Here is a 22,072-nt window from a genome sequence, read left to right as displayed (position 1 = left end):
CAGAACTGGACGCAGTACTCCAGCTGCGGCCTGACCAGTGCCACATAGAGGGGGAGGATCACCTCCTTGGACCTGCTTGAGATGCATCTGTGGATGCATAACGAGGTCCGTTTGGCCTTCCTGACTGCGTCCCCACACTGCCGGCCCATGTTCATTTTGGCATCAATAGTGACTCCAAGATCCTTTTCTGCCTCTGCACTGATGAGAAGGGAGTTCCCCAGCCTGTAGCTCTGCTGCTGGTTCTTGCTCCCTGGGTGCATCACCTTGCACTTGTCAGTGTTGAAACCCATCCTGTTCTTATCTGCCCACCCCTGTAACCTGTCTAGGTCCGACTGCAGCCTGTTCCTCCCTTCTAGTGTGCCCACATCCCTCCACATCTTAGTGTCATCTGCGAATTTGAACAGAGTGCTTTTTACACCCCTGTCCAAGTCGCAGATGAAGATGTTGAACAGTGCGGGCTCAAGGACCGAGTCCTGCGGAACCCAATTGCCCACATCCCTCCAGGTTGAAAATGATCTGTCCACCACCACTCTCTGGGTGTGGCCCTCCAGCCAATTAGTGACCCATTTGACTGTGTAGGTGTTGACGACACAGTCCCTTAGTTTTTTAATGAGACTGGGGTGAGAGACAGTGTTGAAGGCCTTCTGAAAGTCCAGAAAGACTATGTTCACTGCTACCCCTGCATCTAAGGATTCTTTGACTTGGTCGTAGAAGGTCACCAGGTTGGTCTGACAGGAACTGCCTCTAATGAACCCGTGTTGGTTGCCCCTAAGCCTAATCTCCCCTGCTGGCCCCTTGTGGACATACGCCAGGATAACTGTCTCAAAAAGCTTACCCAGGACCGAGGTAAGACCGACTGGCCTATAGTTTCCTGGGTCCTTCTTCCTCCCTTTTTTGAAAATGGGAACCGGGTTGGCCCTTTTCCAATCCTCTGGCCTTTGGAAAGGGATTTGAGATAGGGCAAGAGGTATGTGCCCACTCATCTGGTGGAATCCATTACAATCAACTCATGATTTAGAAGGGCCTCAAAGTGCTCTTTCCATCTGTTTTGGATATATTTGTTGTATTTTACGAGTGTTGAATCATTCTGTGATCTCAGGAAAGTAAAACCATGGGAGGTTGGACTGTAGATGGCTTTGAAGACTGGAAAAAACTCTGCACGTCATTGTCAGGTGTACATTGACAAACACCTTGGCTTTATCCTGTAACCACTAGTTTTTGATTTCCTGGGTCCTCCTTTGACCTTAAACTCTGAGGAGCTGATATGTCTCCTCCTGAAACGGTGTCATCTTGCCAAACAGAATGCCCCCTTCTCTTCTGGTTGAGGAGCACTATATCTCGGTATTACTCTCATTGAACCAGTGTAAAGTTTAGCAAGTAATCATGTAATAAGCATTTTGTATTTTGCTCTCAAAATATTTGTGTAACTTGCTTAGCATTTTTCAAATCTATGTTGTCTAAATCACTGTGTGCGCATGTTATTTTTTCTATAGCATCTACTAAACATCTGGAGAACTCCTTTCTTAAAAATATTTTTAGTTTAGCAGTTTCTACTTCTAACATGGCAACAGTGCATTCTTGAATTCAGTGGCACTGAATACAGTTTTACCTCACCCAGACAAATCTGCAATAATCTTCAATCTCTTTCATGGTTTTTATTTGAGTCCCTTATGTTCATTATGCAAATTCCAAAGGTTGGTTTTGCATGCAGGTCTTATGAGAAGAAGAGTTTACACTTCATAAGCTCTCATTTACATAAATAGTTGATAGCTCTGACTTTTTTTATATAAATCCTTTTGTCTTTTGATTTTGAAATATTTAAGCTTAACAAGCATGAGAAAATAGCTGCATTCAAGTGAGATATTGAACTTGTGAAATGAGCTTATAGTTATGCAGTTTGCTAAACTAGCTGTTCAATTACAGTATTTTACTGAATCCAAGATGACTTTGAATTTAAGTCATGTAAATTTGCTATAATTCTTCCATGTATAGAAGCTAATTTATTGGGGGGTCATTTTAAACTAATTCCCCTCTGCTTTAGCAAGGCAAGCAGTGGTGGGGATGCAAGCTGCCTGCCCCTCTACTCATGTCCACCTGTACCTGCCCCCATACAACTTGTCCCCACCCTCCCTCTGTGCGTGCCTTCCTTCCCCCCCACTTGCCAAAGCCAGGGATGCAGCAGTTCCCTTGCTGCTATGCAATCTCCCCTGCACTTTTCACCTAGCACTGTGCAGTTTCTGCCACACTTGCCTTTCCTCCCTCCCTCCCCATCACTACTCTGTGGTCTCCTCAGGGCTGGGGCTGGAGCCACAGCAACCACCTGCCCCAGGCTATACTCTAATTCAGGGGTCAGTAGTGTTTTTGGGCAGAGTGCCAAAAATGCCTGCAACTTTGATTTGTAAGATGTTAGCATACTAAGGGAGGCATGAGGCATCCTTCAGTCCTTGTGGCAACACAACCTCAGCCCCTTCCATGCCATCTGCACCGAGATGTGTGTGTACCTGCTGGATCCTGGTGCAGCTGCTTGCAGCCTCCCAGTTGCCTGCCACAGCTAGCCTGGGCTCTGGGCAGGACCCTGCCACCCACCACAGAGCCCAGGCAGCAAGCAGCTACATTGGGGTCTGTGGAGCCTGGGCCCCGCTTGTAACCAGATGCGGGTTCATGCATGCCTCAAGATGGATGGCGGGGAAAGGGTCAAGGTTGCACTGCCATAACAAGGATCAGGCCCCTCGTGGCTCCTCTGCCATCTGCCCCGAGGTATGCTTGCCAAGCAAAGGGCTTTGGGTTTCCTATCCCTGTTCTGATTTAAGACAGGGTTTCTTTTTCCCCATGTTGGATTCAAATAAATACAGTAACTTTCATGGTAAACATATACCTCTACACAATCACTACCAATTCACTTCCTTTTTTGCCCCAGTTCAGCAACTATATGTGAAACAGAAGTTGTAATAGGTATAGGTGGCTATAGGATGAGAGCTATAATGTGCCTAATCCGCTGGAAAAGATCAGGAAGTGTCTGCTGAAAAAAACATTTGGGCAAACTTTCCCCTGTCTTTTTTCATCAATTGTGTGTGACAGACAAAAGTGAAAAGTGGGAGAAAAAAGGTAGATGCAAAATGGAAAAGCAGTGTGGGTTAAATGCTGAAGTTCTCATGGCCAAAAAGCAATATATCTGCTTCAACAGCATTTTGAGAGGAGCTTGTTCCTCCTTGTGTTATCACCATATGTGGGCTGGTGCATCAGAAGAGGAACTATTATTCCGTCTTGTATTGGGCACTGCATACCTCAGAGAAAATAGACATGTTTCCACCTCAGTTACAGCCCTAAATTTGCCTGACTTCTGTTTAAAGAATAGGGAGCATTTTACTTATTTTACCATTTTACCAGGTAACAAAGCAGAAAGGTAAGACATACTGCAGGATTGTTGGTTGTAGTCATGTTGGTCTAAGGACATAGGCAGGCAAGGTTCTTTGGGTAGATGTGATATCTTTTATTAGACCTACTAAATAGTTGGAAAAAAGTTCTTTGCAAGCTTTTGGGCACAGATGCCTTTCATCAGGCATAAGAAGAATCTTATCCACCCTCAAGCCTACTATCTGCTGCTCTTAGTACTGGACCTCACAGCTGCAGCAGGGGAATCTCTGTCTGCCCCATATGGCCTCCTGTTTGAGCTGTGAAACATTTTCGGATCCTGCTTTCCACGTAGTGTGTAAACCTAGAATATCACTTACCCAGAGATCACTCTTTGCCACAGGCAATCGCTAAAGCAGATAAAACAATGAAAAGATTTCTTATATAGGGGAAAAAGAATTACAGAAGAAATACTGACCATAAGTTTGAACACAGTGTAAAAAGACAAGTAAAATTTCTTACCCAGGTTACACCCTAGCTCTCGTGAGATGCCTGCCAGTTTTTGTTGTTGTTTCTTTCGGGGGGTTTTTGTGTTGGAGATCAGCCTTTCTGCTGATTTCTACCAGCCCTGATTGCTGGGGACCTGGAATCCTGAGCGAGCCTGGGAAAATCCAAAGACCATGATTCTATCATAGCTAGACTTTTAAAAACTTCCAAAGCAGTCTTGATCATCAGCATTATTCAGATTGCTCATGAGTCACCAGAATCCTTCAAAAATTTGTCTCCCTGAGACACCTGGCATCCCTGTAGGTCAGGGGTTCCCAAACTGGTATGTCTACCCCTGGAGGTATACAAGACATCTCTGGGGGTATATGGGAGAAATTGTGTAATGGTGGATTTAACTTTCATTCTAATAATAATAATAATAATAATAATAATCAGCGCTTAGGGGCTTAAAATATAAAATGTATGCTGGTAGGAGTACACAGGCAGCTGGTAAATCTGGAAGGGGGGTATTCAATAAGAAAAAGTTTGGGAACCTGTGCTCTAGCTGCTGGGCCATTTCTCACAGGTGTCTTCGCAATAAAGGAATTGATTTCCCCATTACAGGCAAGCAATGCCTTGGATGACCCACCCATTAATTTTTCTTTCTGTGTATGTGTGGGAGTGGCAAATCTTCTTGTCCTAGTGGCACAATAGCAAAAGAAATTTATCATTTGCACCCACTCCATTTCCTTGACTAAACCATATCCAGAATCATAAAGATGCATAGATGTTACGCTGTCTGTATATATAATGATTAATAGTAACATAAATTAGTACAGCATAACATGGGCTTCTCAACGAGATTACGCATGCTCTCTCAATTAAATAAATACAAGAAAATCTGTATGATGCTCCATGAGCCTCTCCCCACCAGGCGTTGGTGGGGTTTGTGACAACCCCCCTCTAATATTTATTCACAGAGTTTAATGTTCTGAATATTTGATTAATATTCTCACAAGGTGGTCAGGAGATGAAAAATGTATATTCAGTTGAAATGATTGGTCAAAATGTGGATAGACAAAGTAGCTACTTAATTAGGCCAGGACACACAGCTCAGCAACCTGCATCTTAATTGAAAGTTCCAAATTTTTAATGGGGCCAAGGTTTGTTGTCTTGGAGTGTTTAAAAAAAAAAAAAAAATCATTGCATCCAGTTAAAGTATTGAAATTCCTTTTATGCTTGTTCCAAGGTTGCAGAGTAACAAGAGGGAAAGAAAAATACAGCAAGGAACTCTCAGAATCAAAAGTGAGAAATGTTCAGGTTAGAAAACAGTTAGTTACTGAAGACATTGGAGAGGATTGTGAAGAGACAGAGCAAGATCAGGGAAAGAAGAACAAAACTACTGAAAAAGACAACACATCACAGGTACTGGTTATTTGCTTGTTGCTAAGTCACCTTATTTCAAGTATTATTGAATGCAGTTGACAATACCATAGGCCCTCTTTTATGCATTATATCTGTTATGCAATTACCTTGTCACTTGTACAGTAAGTTTAAACTGGCTATACGGGCAAATTAACTGTTGTGCCTTAAAGCTCCAACCAGCTATTAAGTTATTGCTCAAAAACATGTAATAACTTTATAGTTGGTTTCTATCTAGCTTAATGTTGTATACATAGGTAGTCTTGCAGCTGGGAGACTGCAGCTGCTATGATCTCCCAGCCGCTGAGATGCACAATGCAGTTCCCCAGCAACGGGGTACCAGGACTCGGGGGCGTTCCAGGCAATGGCTGGGAGATTGCAGCAGCTGTGATCTCCCAGCTGTGGGGTGCTCCATGCACTGCCATAGCTGTGAGACCGCGGCAGTGCATCACAGTTACGGGGTTGAGAGTCCCGCAGTTGACAGGGTTTTTGCGCCACATGCACGGCTAGTACTGAGAGCTCCGTCAGACACGGGACTGTTGGTCTGAGCTCTGCATGGCTCCTCTGGCTGGGATCCCTATCAACAAAGGAGGCTCCCTGCTATGGGAGTCTACATCTTGCAGATGCAGGGGGAGCCCAGGTTCAGGCTCTCCCTACTCCAGCAGTAAGACCTAATTGGATCTAGTGAATGGTCCTCAAATCACATTACCTGCCATGCATGTGTGGCATGGCAGGAGGCTGTGGATTGTTCATTAGATCCAACTGCACCTTTACTTGCATGTGCAGAGTAATGCTTAACTTTATGATTGATCCTGTATTGTGATTATGTGCCAGTTTTGATTATCTTTTGATAATATTTTTATGCTGGAGTGTCAGTTTCACTGAGCAGCTCCACAACACCAAGTGTGGAAAATGTGAGGGCACCTGCAACATCATTTTCATTCAACAGCTGCAGGTCCTAGCAAGTGCATTTCTTCTGAGAAACACCATTTCCAAAATGTTGTGTTTTGTTCTTGAACGCAGCACAACCATCTTTCTTGATAGTTTATAGGGAAAATTGGATTGAGTGCCATTCTGCAATTAATTAATTACTTCACCAAGAAAATGTTATTGCTACAGAAGCCACAAGTATTTCTAAAGCTGGTATTAAGTTTTTGATCATTTAGCCTCAAAATATCATTAGTTTCTCTCAGAATTAAACTATCTTGAATGGAGTGAAAGATAGCAGAAAGACTAGATATGGCTTTCTTTGTTTTGAATATTAAAGTGTCTGAAGATTGTGATCTCTGTCTTCTATTTCACAGAGTGCATCTGGAACCCCATTTGCAATGGCTGTGAAAAAAATGGAAGGGAATGAGAAGTCTGTGATACAAAGGACTGAAAGATCTATGGACAAAAGTGATTGGCAACCCCATAGTGAAGTTTCTGACCACAGGCTAGTTGCAGAAGGCCAGCTCTGTACTCAGACCAAAAAGACAGGTGAAATGGAAAACATGGAACAGACCATCCCTTCTGCAAGCCAACCAGTTCACCAGGACAAGTCATCCCAGTCTCAGGTTTCACAGGATGAGACTCCAGAGCTTGATGTAAACCCAGATCCTGGTACTGGAGTTTCTGATTCAACAGGAAGCAAAGATGCTCTGCAGAGTTCTAAGCAAACCCAGCACAAGAGGGTCCCTTGCATGTATGGAACAGGTTGTTACAGGTAAAGCAAAGCTGTAAATAAGCTATATTCAGACAATTGCTGAGAAGCTGCTTGTTACCCCATAAAAGAGGAAGTGGTTAAAATGTTAGTCCTGGTTGCTGGAAAAGAACAAATGCAATAGCAGTGTTTTTAGAAGCATAGGAAGTTTACTGACAGGCAGTATAATAAACTAAGCTGGGGATAAAATATTTCAACAAATTACAAGACATAGTTCATTAAAGAAATAGGCAATGATGGGTTTGCCTAAAAACTAGACAACTGTGACTACAGTAGAGAGAAGAAATGTAAGTGATGAGGAAGATCAACCGTTGGTTGTTCTATTAACAAATAAAGCTTTTTAAGTACAGTGATATTTTAAATATTTGCATTTAGGGAACATATGAACACAAAAAATGCCATTTGGGTCAGACCAATGATCTGTTTAGCCCAGTATTCTGTCTCTGACTGGCAGAAATGGTACGCTATAGAGGGAGAGCATTAAACCAGCTATCTAGAATGATCTAACCCTTATTCAGTATCCTCTCTGGCATCTACTGTCATTGGTTTAAAGATGCCAGAGGAAATGTCTCCAACCATTCTGTTCAATATCAATAATAGATCTATCTTCCATTAATTTATCCAGTCCCTTTTTGAACCTGGCTATCTAATATGCCCCAAGCAATGACATGTTCTATGAGTTTATGGAAATATGTAACTGCTTTCCCCAAACAGTTCAGCATTTTAAATTATGCACATTTTTATTCTTGTATAGCCTGGTGTTTAGTCTTTAGTACTAAGCTAAAATGAACCTTTCTTTCTGTATATTAATTTTTCTGTTTCGCAGTATAAGGGTTCAGTACTGTAGAAGTTAGTAGTTACATGCCATCCCCATCTCAACCTCTTCATCAGTTGTGATGAGGGAGCCTTTCATGGCTTACCCCAGACTTCACTTGGCTTGTGAAGTGCGTGAACTGTGCCAACATTTTGAAGTGCTTCCAGCCTGCAAAGATGAACAGCATGTTTGGGTTTTTTTGTCCTCCTCTCTTCAAACTCTGCTACCACAGAGCACTACTGTTTCACATGTTTCTTGTCTTCCCTGGGGGCTGCACCAGGAGGCAGTTGAAAGATGTGTGTTAACTGTTAGGTGTGTTTGTGTGAAACCCTAGATAGATTTTTCCAAATAGGACAGGTCAAAGGATAGGGTACAAGTCCAAAGCTATATACAGTGGTCCTCTGGGGTTGAGCAGTAGGCCAATAGTATATTCTCATTTAAAAAAAAAAAGTACAGAAACAAGGTAGCTATTCAGGCAAAAATTGTTAAAAACTGTCATGTTTGTGGCAGAGCCTTGTTTGTGCTGGGGTTTATTTAACTCTCTGGAAAATTTGACTTGAACTTTAATTTTTCCAACTAGTCATATTTGAACTCAGGAGGCAGAAGAAAGTTAGCCACAGCTAAACTTCAAATTAGGGTGCATTGTTCAGGACTTGCGTGCATGAGCTGGAAAGAAGTAGAAAGGCTTAGGGTTCATAAGCCACATTTCAGTTTGGAGCAAATAAGGAGAAGCTAGTCAGTATTGGAATAAAATAAAATCTTATGTTGCTATGAGAACAGAATGGAGCATGAAAGTAGGACTGTGAACTTGTCTTAAAAACCATGTATGCTAAGAGGTAGGGTTTAGTTGCATTTTGTGTTCAATGGGATGAGGCTGAGGCAGGAAGTTATAGGATGATGGATGATATCACTGAAAGAACAATGGGAGTATAACCTAGGCATTTGACTTGGTAATAAATTATTGGTGTGTGCGTGTTTCCCTGAGGGTCATGCATAAAACCTTTATTGGTAAATATCTCTCAGCAAGTTATATTTATGCATTTCATTAGCAACTCTTGTAGGATTTTTAGTTTTATCGGCCCCGTTTTGCTCTAAAATAGATTTTTTTTTCCTTTCTGGTCACTCATGCCTAGCAGACAATGTCCTTTGCAAGATAAACTGTATTTAGTTATAAAATAATGCGTAACAGTTTTTGTTTTGTTGATATGAATTTCATGTAGCTATTGTTCAATCTTGGAAGCAGCAGCTTTACTTTTGTTTTTTTAAAGGAACACTGTAAGAATGTTAAAAAAAAAAAAAAAGAGTCCAGCCTTACAGCTAGAGAAGCTAATGTTATATAAGATATTTTGTTTTAATCCCAAAGACTGCTGGGTCCTTGGGGAATTGGATATGCACTTGTGCTTGGATGCATGTTTGGGGAAAATAACTGTGAATGAAATGTTTTTGGCAATATTTAATGCAACATAGGCTTTTAATAAGTAGAATGGTTTGGGGAGAGGTATGTGAGATGGTTTGCAGGAGGTCTTGAGAGCCCCGTTTATTTCTTGAGCATGTTTCATTCTAATTACTCTCTTCTTCTCTGACCAATATTTTACTTGGGCAAAGGGCCAAATGGAGGTTTCTCCTTTCTCTGATATCTTATTGAAAGAAAAGGTGTGCCTTAAATTTTCTATTTCCTTCTCCCCAGCCCATCTTTTCAGGAGTTAGTCTGAAAAGCTACCAAAATTATGGTAATACCTATCGGCTGTTTGTAAAGAGCTGTGTACATTTGTGCATTGTGTTTATTACCAGCTAGCAAACCTACTTTTAAATTGATAATATTTATATTGCATGTACTTCAGAGGAAATAACAGTGCATCATATGAGTTTTAAAGAAGGCGAGCTTCCTGAAAATCTCTCCTGCTTTGGTATTGCAGCGAGTACTTGTGATACACAATTTGCCCTTCTAGTCATTGCTTTTCAGTTATTTATATATAGTCTGTCAATAAGACAAACTGCTCAGCTCTGACTAGCTGTTCTTTTAAATTCCCACTTCATTGAGAAGGTAACATCACTATTTAATTTCTTTCATTTCTTCTTTTCCCTTTCTTTTCCTTGCTTTTATGAATGTTCCACGAGCAGTCTCTCTTCATTAACACTCTTTCACTGGAGTATTTGAATGGCCTTGACGGCATCAGTCTTAATCTGTTAAAGTCCTGACAAATGGCCCCTACAGTTTTCATTTCTGCTTGATATGATTGGTGCAGTATATGAAAATGATGCCTATTGAAATGGCATTTGACCTGTGCCAAATCCACATTAACCAGCAGCTTCCTGTAACCAGGATTCTGGTGCTTTCCTAAAATAGTATGTATCTGTTCTTAACGTTTTTAGACTCAAGGCACCCCTTGCTAGACTTGAGGCCCTCCCTGGAAAATACCAGCTCTTAGCTTGCTTTCTTTTTTCACTAGGGAAAAATAACAGAGCAATTCTTCTGCTGCAGAAAACTCAGAAAAGCCACAACAATTTGGAATGTTTTTGACCCTATGATTTCCTATTTAAAATCTCTGGGGGCGCTGGCACACGTTCAAATTGAAGCTTGGATAGAAACTAGTTATATAGTGGCTGCACATTTTCAAGCACTGACTTTGTAATTGGTTTGCTCTTTTTATAGCTGGATGGACCTTTTTATGGCATGATAATTGTTTAATTGCATAGTGTATATAAGTTGTGACAGGGCCCCAGGTTTATCTTGTGAATCACATTTAGGTGTTTGCGCATCAACCAGTGCCAATGTAGCACAGTACTCTGTAGCAGCCTTAAAAGGATCTCATACTACCCCTGACTGCTTTGGCACCTTACTTGAAAATCACTGCATTAAACCTTTAGTTACCTAGAGGAGTATAAGAATTTTAGGGCAGGAAGCAACTAAAGAAAAATTGCTGTATTTTGAAAATAACTTTACTGCTTGTATGATCAGTCATTCTTTTTTTTTCCACTTCTAATTCACAAAAAAGGTAGTTTCCTCCCTTAAAAAGCTGGGGGCACTGCTGTTAAAAGCTGAAAGCCTGATACTGAGATTTCTTACTAGGGGGCTGTCTGTTGCCAGAATTTGTGAATATGGTACGAGAGCAGTGATGTGAATAGGAATAGCGTCATCAGTAGCAATGCTTATACATTGGATAGACATTCAGTTAGTTTTCTAAAGCAGCCAAGCAGTTGTAAACTATTTTCATTGGCTGGAGTGGTTTTGAAGAATAATAACAAAGCAGAGATATTTGGTTTCCATGTTGCTCTGTGGCAGTCCAGTATTTCTCCTTGCTAATGAATGGTTGTTAGTCATTTATTTTTCTGCATTACAATAGCGCTTAGGAATGGCAAATGGGATAAGACTTCTGTTTTACAAGTTGGTACTTATATGTAGTATATGACCTTCCTTGTTTCCAAGGAGCATATCCTCAAATCAAACCAAATAAACAAAAGGCGGGGAAATACAGAATTAACCTTAATTTGCAAATGGGAAATTTAGTAAAGAAAATTAAGAATATTTTGTCGAAGATTACCAATACAGTTAAGAGTTTAATTGTGATCCCCAAAATCCTAGTCAAGGACTTTAACAATTTAATATCCTTCCTCTTTAGCAGTTGCATCTATTCATTTGTACCACTATAGTTTGGAAGTTGTCATATCCTTTATACCTGAACAAAGATGTCACCCAAACTCTTAAGTTTTCTGTGCTTTGTTAATAGCATTAGAAGCTGACCATGTTAATAGTAGTATTAGAAGCTGAGACTGGCTGTGACTCTACTGGACACTGCAGTGGTGGGAATCGCTACTGGCTCTTCAACAGCCATTGTCCTTTCAGGGGCTTCTGAACCATCAGTAGTGACAGGGTCCTGGTTAGGGTTTCAGGGAACAGCTGCTCTCTCTCCTTTACTCTCCCTTTAGAGGGAGGAGGGTGAGTAGGGGACTGTAGGATGTTGGTCGTCATAGAAATCCTGTAGGCATACATGTAACTGTACAGGGATTACATATAGTGCTTCAAAATATAATCTTACTGTGAAGTTCCTCATTGAAAGAGGTAATGTTTTATGTGCTTTCATCCTCTTTGTAGTGCTACAGGCAGGTTGAATGCTCACTGTTTTGTAACTCTGAAAGGGCCTATTTAGCGCTACAGATGTAGCATACATCTGTGACCTCTAAATCAAGGTGAAGTTGCAATATTTCTATGAGGTGTTGATTTACATCTATATGGTAATTATTGTAAACCTTTTATTTTACAATATTGCATAGCTTATAGTGGTTTATACTAATATAAAATGTGCTTTGCTCCTTTTTCCTCAAAATTCATCAGCTGGTAATTTTGTTGAGCGTTGTAATCAAGGAAGTGCAGTAGCAGTGAAAGAAACTGCGTGTGCTACATGCAGGTCTCCCTAAATGCTGGCTGTGGACACTCTCTTTCCTCTGGGCAGAGGCTCTCAAGGAAAGATCTTTTCTTTTTATTCTGCCTTTCAGAAACAAAGTGCATATTTGGGAGGCATGTTGTATGTGAGAAAATATGATATATTGAGCTTATTATTACAAGAAAAATACATTTATTCTAGTCATGATTACCAGAGTTCCTTACTGTTCAGAAGTTTTTATAGAAATCAGCTGTTTTGATAGTGTGCCATAAGTATCTACAGTAATAGATATGGTGGCCTTTTACTTTATTTCAATCTTTTTTTTTTCAGCCAGGAATGAGAACATTGGCTTCTCCATGCTCTGTAACTTGAAGTTTGAAAAGAGCACACAGCTGAATGTGGACCACCTAAGACTAGGGCCATGTATATTTTAACGGTGGGAGAAAAGAAAGTAGTAGTGATAACCCCAGATAAAGTGGGACACCAAGTCTGTCGCCTAGATAGAATCCAGTAACTTCCTCTGATTTTTGACAGCTCTACTTGCTATCAGCTAACTGCATTCATGAAATGGCGTATTCATGTGTTTTGAGATCCCTCTAGGGAAGATGTTATGTAGGTATAACATGATGGTAGTAGTTCTGGCTTTGGGTTTCAAATACAGGAGTTTACCTGGTGAAAATGTACATTTGATTTTCAGTCTCAAAATGGAAATAAGGTCAGCTCAATATCTTTGTGCAGATCAGTTTGCAGAAATAGTAGCTGAAACAATCAGGCTTCTCACTATCACAGCACTGGAGAGATTAAGGCTGATAGGGGCTTTAATGCTCATATATGTACTGAGTTGTCTTAGATCCTTGATTCTCAGCCAGGGTGCTTTGGTGCCATGGAGTGCCACAAGATCCAATTGAGGGTGCCACAGGTATGTCGCACTATTAGTTGTGCAAACACCTGTGTGTAATTCACAAGGGAAGGCCAGAGATTTCAAATAGGACTCGATAGTGTCAAAAATATTCTGACCCATTGTGGTCTTTCTGAATTCTTTGTAACACAAGAATTCATAGATTTCATAGACATTTGGGCTGGAAGGGACCCCGAAGGATCGTTGAGTCCTGCCCCCTGCCCCATGGGCCGGAATTCAGCAGGGATCATAGGATCCCAGCAAGATAAACATCCAAATGTGTCTTGAAGGCATTCAAAGTGGGTGCTTGAACCGCCTCCGGCGGCAGTCTATTCCAAACCTTGGGGGCTTGGGTAGTAAAGTTCTTCCTTATGTCCAGCCTAAATTGGTCGTGGTAGAGTTTGTGACCATTCGCTTTTGTCATCCCTTGGGGTGCTCTGGTGAACAGATGTTTCCTCGATCCTGGTAAACCCCTGGATAAACTTATAGGTGGCCACCAGATCGCCCCCGAGCCTGTACTTCTCTAGGCTGAAGAGTCCCATGGCTCTCAGCCTCTTGTCATCAGGTCTGTTTTCCTGACCTCTGATCATGTGCATGGCTCTCCTCTGCACCCTCTCAAGCTTATCCACATTCTTTTTGAATTGTGGGGCCCAAAACTGGACGCAGTACTTCAGCTGTGGCCTCACCAAGGCTGAGTACAATGGGAGAATGACGTCCCTGGATTTGCTTGAGAAGCATCTATGGATGCAAGCCAGCGTTTTGCTTGCTCTACTAGCTACAGCATAACATTGAAGGCTCATGTTCATCTTGTGGTCAATCATGACCCCCAAGTCCTTTTCATCTGTAGTGCTTACCAGTATAGCACTGCCAAGCCTATAAGCATGCTGCAGGCTTTTCCTCCCAAGGTGGAGAACCTTTCATTTTTCGATGTTAAACACCATCGGGTTCTCATCTGCCCATTTCCTGAGCCTGTCAAGATCTGCCTGGATCACCCTTTTGTCCTCAGGTGTGGATGCTTTACCCCAGAGTTTGGTGGTGTTAGCGAACTTGGCCAGCCCGCTTCCGACACCAGTGTCTACATCATTGATGAAGATGTTAAAAAGTATAAGCCCTAGGACAGAGCCTAGAGGGACTGCACTGGTGACTTCACACCAAGACGATTGGCTTCTGTCAACCACTTGAAGGTATCTAGCCTGTCAAGGGTTCCTTCACAAGGTCAGGTTTGATGGAAGGTAAGGAATTTCCCTCACCTGGGCCTCCCTGACCCACAGTGGACAGGGCGTCCAATGGGATTGGTGAAAAACTGACGCAAAGTACCCATTTAGCAAGTTTGCTTGTTCATGGACGTCAGTTGTCAGATGTCCCATCTGGTTTAACAGGGGTCCAGTGTTGCCCTTGCTTTTCCTCTGGCTCCCCACATGTCTAAAAAAGGATTTTTTATTGTCCTTGATATTTGTAGCTAGCAGGAGTTCTGTCTCAGCCTTGGCTTTCCTGGTTTGCTCACTGCAGGTCCGGACCAGAGCCGGGTATTCCTCCTTGGTGGTAGTTCCAGTCCTCCATCCTTTGTAGCTCTTCCTCTTAAGATGCGGGAGGTCCGCTAGTTCTCTGGAGCACCAAGGTGGCTGCTCTGCCTTTTTGCTGCTTTCCTCTGAGCCTGGATAGACTTTGCTTGCGCATCCAGGACTGCTCCCTTGAGGAGCAACCACTCATCCTGAACTCCCCTCCCCTTTGGGTTGTCAGCCGGCCCTGATGGTTTACACCCAAAATAATTAATCTATTATTTTTCTGTAGTCAAGAAACAAGTGAAAGCTGGCATTTAATGAGGGGCATCTGGGGTTGGTCTAATGGGGTTGAGAACCTCTGTCTTAGATGTGTATGAATCGTAAGTCTCGTTAAGGTGCTTGTTCAGGGTCTCTCTCTTTCTGTGCATGTAGTTATCCTTTCTCTGTATTTAGTGTTTGGAATGAGACTACAGTTTGTGGATGTAATCACTTTCATATTATAAACCAAGAATTACAGCGCTGAAGTTTGAAGTTCAGGCTCTCTTCTTTTTGGAGCAGGTTGTCTGTTTTGATGATCTGTCTGAGGAGACAGAAGAAGATGCAGTCTGAAGTTTTGTACACGAACTTGGTGAAATCTCTTTCATTGAGTTTGGGTAAGACTTAATATGATACTGTATGTAATACTTCATTAACATATGCAGTGAATATTGTAAGGGGATCTCTGATAGAGATTCTTCACCATACAATGGCTTTAATTTTCCAGGAAATTCTATGGATGTCAGGAAAGTAAATGGCTCAGCTCTATCTAATTTGGGACATTTTGCTTTTTAATTGGAGAGTTGTGACTTTAATATGGCAAGCTTGTCTGTATTAGTTTCTTCTATAGAACTGTTCTATTTTGTACAGAAGTACTGAAAAAGGCAGGTGAATGTTTATATATTAGTCAGTGTCTGTACTATAACCATTTGAAGTCAGTGGAGAAATCTGCTTAAAGTTGGATGAAAGCATAATGGATGGGGTGGATTTGATTTAAATAAAGTCAGTTTAAATCACTGGTCTTGCTACAAAAGTGCATTCTTGTTTGATATAACCATAATACATATTATTCACAACTCGGAGATTGATGTTGTTCTCATTTTTAGAAGGTACACACTATACATTTTAAAGTAGTGACTTCTTATTTTGATATTTTTTCAGATTAATTTTGCAGCTACATCAGAAAACAGAATTATGATTTGGTTATTTTATTTACCAAAGCTAATTGAAGCAAATACTTGTAAAGTCATTGGGAGGTGAACTATCTCCAATTCATTAAATTAATCATGGATAGTTAAGGGATATTTTTGCCACAATGTATTAGGAAGACATCAAATGAGTGCTGCAGGCATATGTTATTAGCTTGAGGCTTTTTTCACTTTCTTCTAGATTTCTTCTTATCATTGATTTCTTCTTTCTTTTATGGCCTGGCAAGCCTGCTGCCATGATTGGTTTTCCCTTCTACCATACCATTCCCTCACTACATCTCAGATCAATGGAGTGGCTATACTCAGAAACTTATCTTTCAAGATTTCTGGAATAGTCTACTCAAAATGTTTCTCTTTTGTTTCTACTGCTCCTCCCACCTTTCACTTATCTTCAGACTCCTCCTCCTTGCCCTGATCTACTCCACCCTCAACAGTCCTCTATTCTTTTAACTTTTTGAAACTTTGCACTTTTTAGAGAGAGGTGAGGGCTTGACTCTGTACACAAACTTGCAGAGATAAAAGGGCTGATGGGTAAGTAATCAGGTCTATTATTTTTTATCTCTGTATACTGCTGTTAATAAGGAAGTTATCTCTGGAGACACAAATCCACAGTTTGAGAACTGAAACTAAGCATCACATAGATGTTTAATAGGATCTTCTAGACTGAGCACTGAGTCCCATTGGGTAGAGTGGTTTTCTTTAATCTTTACTAATCTATAGAGGACCATCTGGGAGCCCCATAAAATTGGGCCCCAATATAGTCCACAGCCTGTTGTGACCTAGTTATAAAACTTTCCTAAAAAGGTTAGATGAATATATTGTCTCAAGTAGTATATGATTAGAAGTTATAATCCCTATTCCATGATGATATCTTTGAACTTTAACATATCTTAAATTAAAACTATCTTTATATAGGTGTATTTTTAAAAAACAAATCCTAAAAAAATTAAAAATATGATTAAATTAAAAAACATTAAAATAAAAAATTAGATTTTTTAAAATAAAAAATCATTGATTTTTATCCAGCTTAAAAATGGAGTTTCTTATGCAAGAACAGAAGGCTAAAATTTTTTGTTATTGAATTATCTCCAAAAATGACTCATAACTGACATTTTATGCAACATAATAGTACATAGATAACCACAAAAAATGAATAAACATGCATTATTGAATAAATTATGTTTATTTGATTTTAAGCTGCTTGTTCTCCATATACACACACAACATGGTATATGCCATGTCATTTACTGTTACTTACAGTATATTCCTAAATTTTGTAGGAAGAATCCAGTTCACTTTCAGCAGTTCAGTCACCCTGGAGACAGTGATTATCATGATGTACAGGTTGCAAGTGAAGATGACAGTGATGACAGACCTGAATGCCCATATGGAAGTACTTGTTACAGGTAAGACATGATCCAATACAATTAATATGGTAGCTATATATATGTGTAGTATAATATATCAGTTTGTAAAGGAGGACTTATTTCCATCTGGAATTGTGAAAACAAGAGCTACCACAATAGTGAGCAGTTATTGAAGTTACATCTTTACCCTTTTATCATTTACTTGAAAGAGAATGATTCACTGCTGTTTCTGATAAGTGTTTTTTTTTTGTGAGGGGTGGGCTATACTATGCTTTATTCTTGGGCAACTATTTTTATGGCCAAGTATGTAAAATGCACGCACATTTAATCATTCTTAAAAAGCAGTATTTATTATCTTTTTTGTTAAGGTAACTTGTACAAAAATTCAGTTTTTTTCCAAAGCATGGTGTCTTGATAATAAGTAGTAGCAAAAGTATATAGTGTGCCAATTCTGCAGTTTATTTTAATATATAGTTAGAAAATTGATAACTGTCTAAAAAGACATGAGCAACTTTCATTCAATTTCTCAATACATTATATGCATTTTATAATTTTATCTAGCTGAAATTGATGGCAGCTGGTTAGCTGATTTATTGGACAAAAGCATGTGAAAAAGTGAAGAGTACTGGGGTGCACTGATGCATATTGAACTTCCTTTACCAGAATTTGGCTAGAAACATTGACTCTAAGAAAATGTTCTTAAAATGAAATACTAATTCGAAACCTGACAGCTATCAGTTTCACGAGTAAGCTGAATTCTTGTGATTCAACATAACACTTTTAGTTGCTTTTCAGTTTTTAGATTCAGCCATATATGGTATATTCTGAGAGTACCACCATCATCAAGAGAAAGTGAATGCCCGCCTTTTTATAAAAATATACAAACTGTATTCTAAATTATGATCATCTTTAATTTGTTTTATTTTTAATCTCAAGAAAGGCTGCAGCCTAAACAATTTGTGAAAGAAAATGCATAATTACCTTTTAAGAATTCTGTTTGTGAACTTTTGTTTGAATAAAGGAAAAACTAGCTGATCTGAATGTACTGCTTTAGGTAAGACTACATTTTTTTAAGCATCCTGATGCTTTCATAGCTTAGTGTCTGTGTTTAGCAGCGAATTTTCCTTTAAATCTTTTCAGCCCTATCTTAGATTGTGTTCCTCTGATCGGTTCTAAGATGGAACTATGCAGAATATCAATCCCTTAGTCATCTGAATTAAGCATAATCTAGACATTTAAATTGGATTAAAAGAATAAGAAAGAAGAGATTGTCAAAAATCTTTATGGAAAAAGGAAGTTTATAATCAAATGTTATAATAATTATAACAGTTTATAATAAAATGTTATAGTTTGAGCTTAATAGGAGGTGCATCATTTTATCTTGAAGTAATTTAGATGCTTTTATTGAGTGTTTCCAGTGAAATTTTCCTTGTAAATTAATCAACAATTATCATTCAGTGTTGTGTTTGTTTCAATTGCATCCTGTACCACAAATCAGTCTGACCAGGGTTCTAGTACGTTAGGACCTCCCAAACTATTCATTAGGAAAAGGAAACTGCAGGAAGAGCACAGATTTGACATTTCCAAAGGAGACAACACTATATGACAGAAATCAGCAGCAAGGGTAAATACTGGAAAGTCACCTGGTGCTTCTCCAGCCCTCCTTGCTCTTCCTTGCCCCCTTGCTGCAGCTGCTTCTTCCCTCACCATGGACTTTTCCACTTGCAGCAATTGTGACGGGAATGGGCAGTGAGGCTAAGGGGTGGAACTGAGTTAGGAGCACATGAGAGGAAGAGCAGCACTCGCACAGAGCAAGAAGGGCTGGGGTGGCTTCAATTCAGGGGCACATGAATGGGGATGGGGAATGGAGAACGGGGATGTACCATAATGACTACTTCCAGGTGAGAAGGGCTAGAACACACTTAGCTTTTACTGAAGTCCATCATTGCACCTGCTTATTTTGACCAGGAGAGGCAGCTAGGGATTGAGTCCAGTTTCAGTTTATGACAAATTCCCAGTTTCAGGTAAAACTCAGTTGCTTGACCAACTGAAGAACAATTGTTTTCGCTCTAAATGTTTTTCTTGGTTAAATCTTTAGCACAAGTCAAATAGCAAAGATGCAGCTGAGGGATTAACTCATGGCATTGAAGTGATCTTGCTTATGACAGGCTACTGTGCACCTGTCTGCATATTAGACTACTATGTGCCTACATATGCTGCACCTCTGGGAACAAAAAAAAAGTAATAGACAACACAGGAGTACTTATAAATTGAACTGCTAGTGTAAAGCTGCCATTCTCAAATCTGTAGAATGTTTGAATCATGGGCTTTCATAATATATTATGTTTTTGCATTGCTTCTGTTTGCTGCAGGCTTCCATTACTTCAGAAGTGTTAGTTTTAACTGATATGCACATTATGCTGTAGCTGAAAGTAGACTTAAATGTTTGGAGGAAAGAGATAGTAGCTTATTCCAGCCTCTTTTTAAAGGATTCTCAAAATTGGTGTGGGTGGGTAGGTGTGTTTGGATGTATGTGTGTGGTTGGGTGTGTTTGGTTATGTACAGACCATTGTATAATGTTTTCTAACTTATTTGCACTATAAAATTAGTTTAGACAAAAAACATCTTTCAGATTCTTGTCTTGCTAAAATGATTGCTAATTATCACGTCAGCTGTTAGTCGCAGATGGTATGTTTTTATTCTTAAGAATGATTGCCTATAATTTAGTCTTTTAATTTTGTAAAAACTTGTTAAGTTGGTCATAAATAATATCAAAAAGCAAACATCTTCAATTATTTAGTTATTCCACTTGTAAAGAATTGCAGCCAACAGCTTAGCAAACTTTTTCTATTCTTCATTTCATTCTCATGCCAAAACTTAAAATATTTTTCTTATTTAGCTTTATACTTCAAATTTAGTAATTCTTGTTTAACTATTTGTCTTGCCTTTTCTCTGCATTTGTCAGGGAACAGAGTCCCACATAGTTAGGTGGGGAGTTTGCTTATGATGTAAATGTCATTCTTCAAATGTCGTGGATTCCTTCTACTTGCTGCATGGTCATCTCTTATGCAAAAGCAATATTGTGAGATTATGAATAAGGGTCTACTTAAATCACTGCTTACTGACTTTTGCAGGTTGATCGTGGTGTAAAGTTCTAATTCCACAGTTGTTTCATGGCAGCCTTACCCCTCACCATTGATTGGTGGAGAGGACCAAGGTGGGGGGGGCTGCGATATTGATTGCTGACTGCCCTTTGTGTGGCCCCACCCTTCGGTGCTGATTGGTGGAGAGGCCCTGGCAGGGGGAGGAGGGACAAGGGGGCAACTGCCATCTTGTCTGCTGTCCTTTTGTGCTCCCCTGCCAGCCAGTGCCTCCCTCTCCCAGCAATGGGAACTACTGGCTACTGCTTATTTCTGTTAAGTATTTTTTTAAAAATTGACTTTATGGACAGTCCTGGATTTCACAGTTTCTGTGAAGCTGGAAATTAAGTAGATCCCTAGTTATGAGTCAGTGGAAGGTGGGCGAGTTTTGGGGGAATGATGATGATTATTTCGAAAGCAATTCATAGAAAAAACTAGAATCCAGATAATTCTCATCAAACTATAGTGATTTGATTGAAGGCAAGTCAAATTAGGTGTGGCATTCATTGTAGAATCAGATAAAACGAGGGTTGGAAGGGACCTCAGGAGATCATCTAGCCCAAACCCCTGCTGAAAGCAGGATCATCCCCAACTAGATCATCCCACCCAAGGCTTTGTCTAGCCAGGTCTTAAAAACCTCCAAGGATGGAGATTCCACCACCTCTCTGGGTAGCCTGTTCTAGTGCATTACTACTCTGCTCATGAGTGGTATCTGAAAAAGGACTTTTTATTGTCCTTGATGCTCAAAGCTAGTTGGAGTTCTGTTGCAGCCTTGGCTTTCCTGGTTTGCTCCCTGCAGGACTGGACCAGTGTAGAATAATTCTCCTTGGAGGTGAATCCCATCCTCCATCCTTTGTAGGCCTTTCTTTTTACCCTCAGGAGGTCTGCTAGATCCCTGGAGAGCCAGGAGGGCTGGTGTGCCTTGTTGCTGCCTTTCTTCTGAGATGGAGAGCAAACTTCGCAAAATGCAGATCACATCAAGTCGGGCTGACTTGCAGACACTCTGAAGGGATTCAGAGTGCCTGGGATAAATTGAAGAAATGATTGGAAATAAATCAAAATAAAATTCTACAAGGACAAATACAAAGTTCTACACTTGGAACAGAATAATTGTCTCAAATACAGACTAAGGAATGACTTGCTATTCTGCCATATTGCAGAGAAGGAACTGGGTGTTACAGTGGACCATAAGCTAAATATAAGCCAACAGCATGCTCTTATTTGGAGAGAAAGAGAAAAGAAAAAAAGAAAAGGCAAAAGCCAACAGTTAGTCAGTTATATCACCTGGAGTGTCACTCGGAAATGAAAGGAAATGATTCTTCCATACTATTTGGCACTGGTGAAGCCTCGCTTGCAGTACTGTGTCCAGATTTGGGCCCCACGCTTTAAGAAGAATGCGGGCAGGTTGGAAAGTACCCAGTGTAGAGTGACAAAAATGATTATGGGCCTAGAGTGCAACACTTATGAGGAATGGCTTGAAAGACATAGGGTTATTAGTCTGTGGAAGAGAAGCCTGAGGGTGGATTTGATAGCAATCTTCAAATGCCTGAAGAGTGATTATAGATAGGATGCAGGTGGGCTTTTCTCTGTGGCCACAGGAGACAGGACTATGAGTGATGGCCTCAAGCTGCAGCAGAAGAAATTTAAGTTGGAAATTAGAAGGAGCATTCTGATTATGAGGATCGTCAAGAATTAAAATGCACGGAATATCTAGAATCTCCTCCATTGTGGAAATATTCAAAAGCAGGTTATACAAATGCTTGG

General features: G+C 40.3%; 1 protein-coding gene across 2 annotated transcripts in view; it reads left to right on the top strand.

The window, feature by feature from the left end:
- APLF (aprataxin and PNKP like factor) overlaps positions 1–22,072 on the top strand; it is a 112,887-nt gene that overhangs the window by 56,202 nt on the left and 34,613 nt on the right. For both annotated transcript variants that reach the window (XM_019516561.1, XM_019516559.1), the window contains 3 exons: positions 5,087–5,262; positions 6,564–6,964; positions 17,082–17,207. In XM_019516561.1, the coding sequence (XP_019372106.1) occupies positions 5,087–5,262; positions 6,564–6,964; positions 17,082–17,207 (703 nt within the window). The remainder of the gene's footprint in view (positions 1–5,086; positions 5,263–6,563; positions 6,965–17,081; positions 17,208–22,072) is intronic.

The sequence above is a fragment of the Gavialis gangeticus genome, unplaced genomic scaffold (genome assembly GCF_001723915.1).
Source record: "Gavialis gangeticus isolate Ggan-Ray unplaced genomic scaffold, GavGan_comp1, whole genome shotgun sequence".
In the NCBI taxonomy this organism is placed as follows: domain Eukaryota; kingdom Metazoa; phylum Chordata; order Crocodylia; family Gavialidae; genus Gavialis; species Gavialis gangeticus.
Note: the sequence above shows the minus strand (reverse complement) of the source record. Positions and strands in the feature narration are given on the sequence as shown.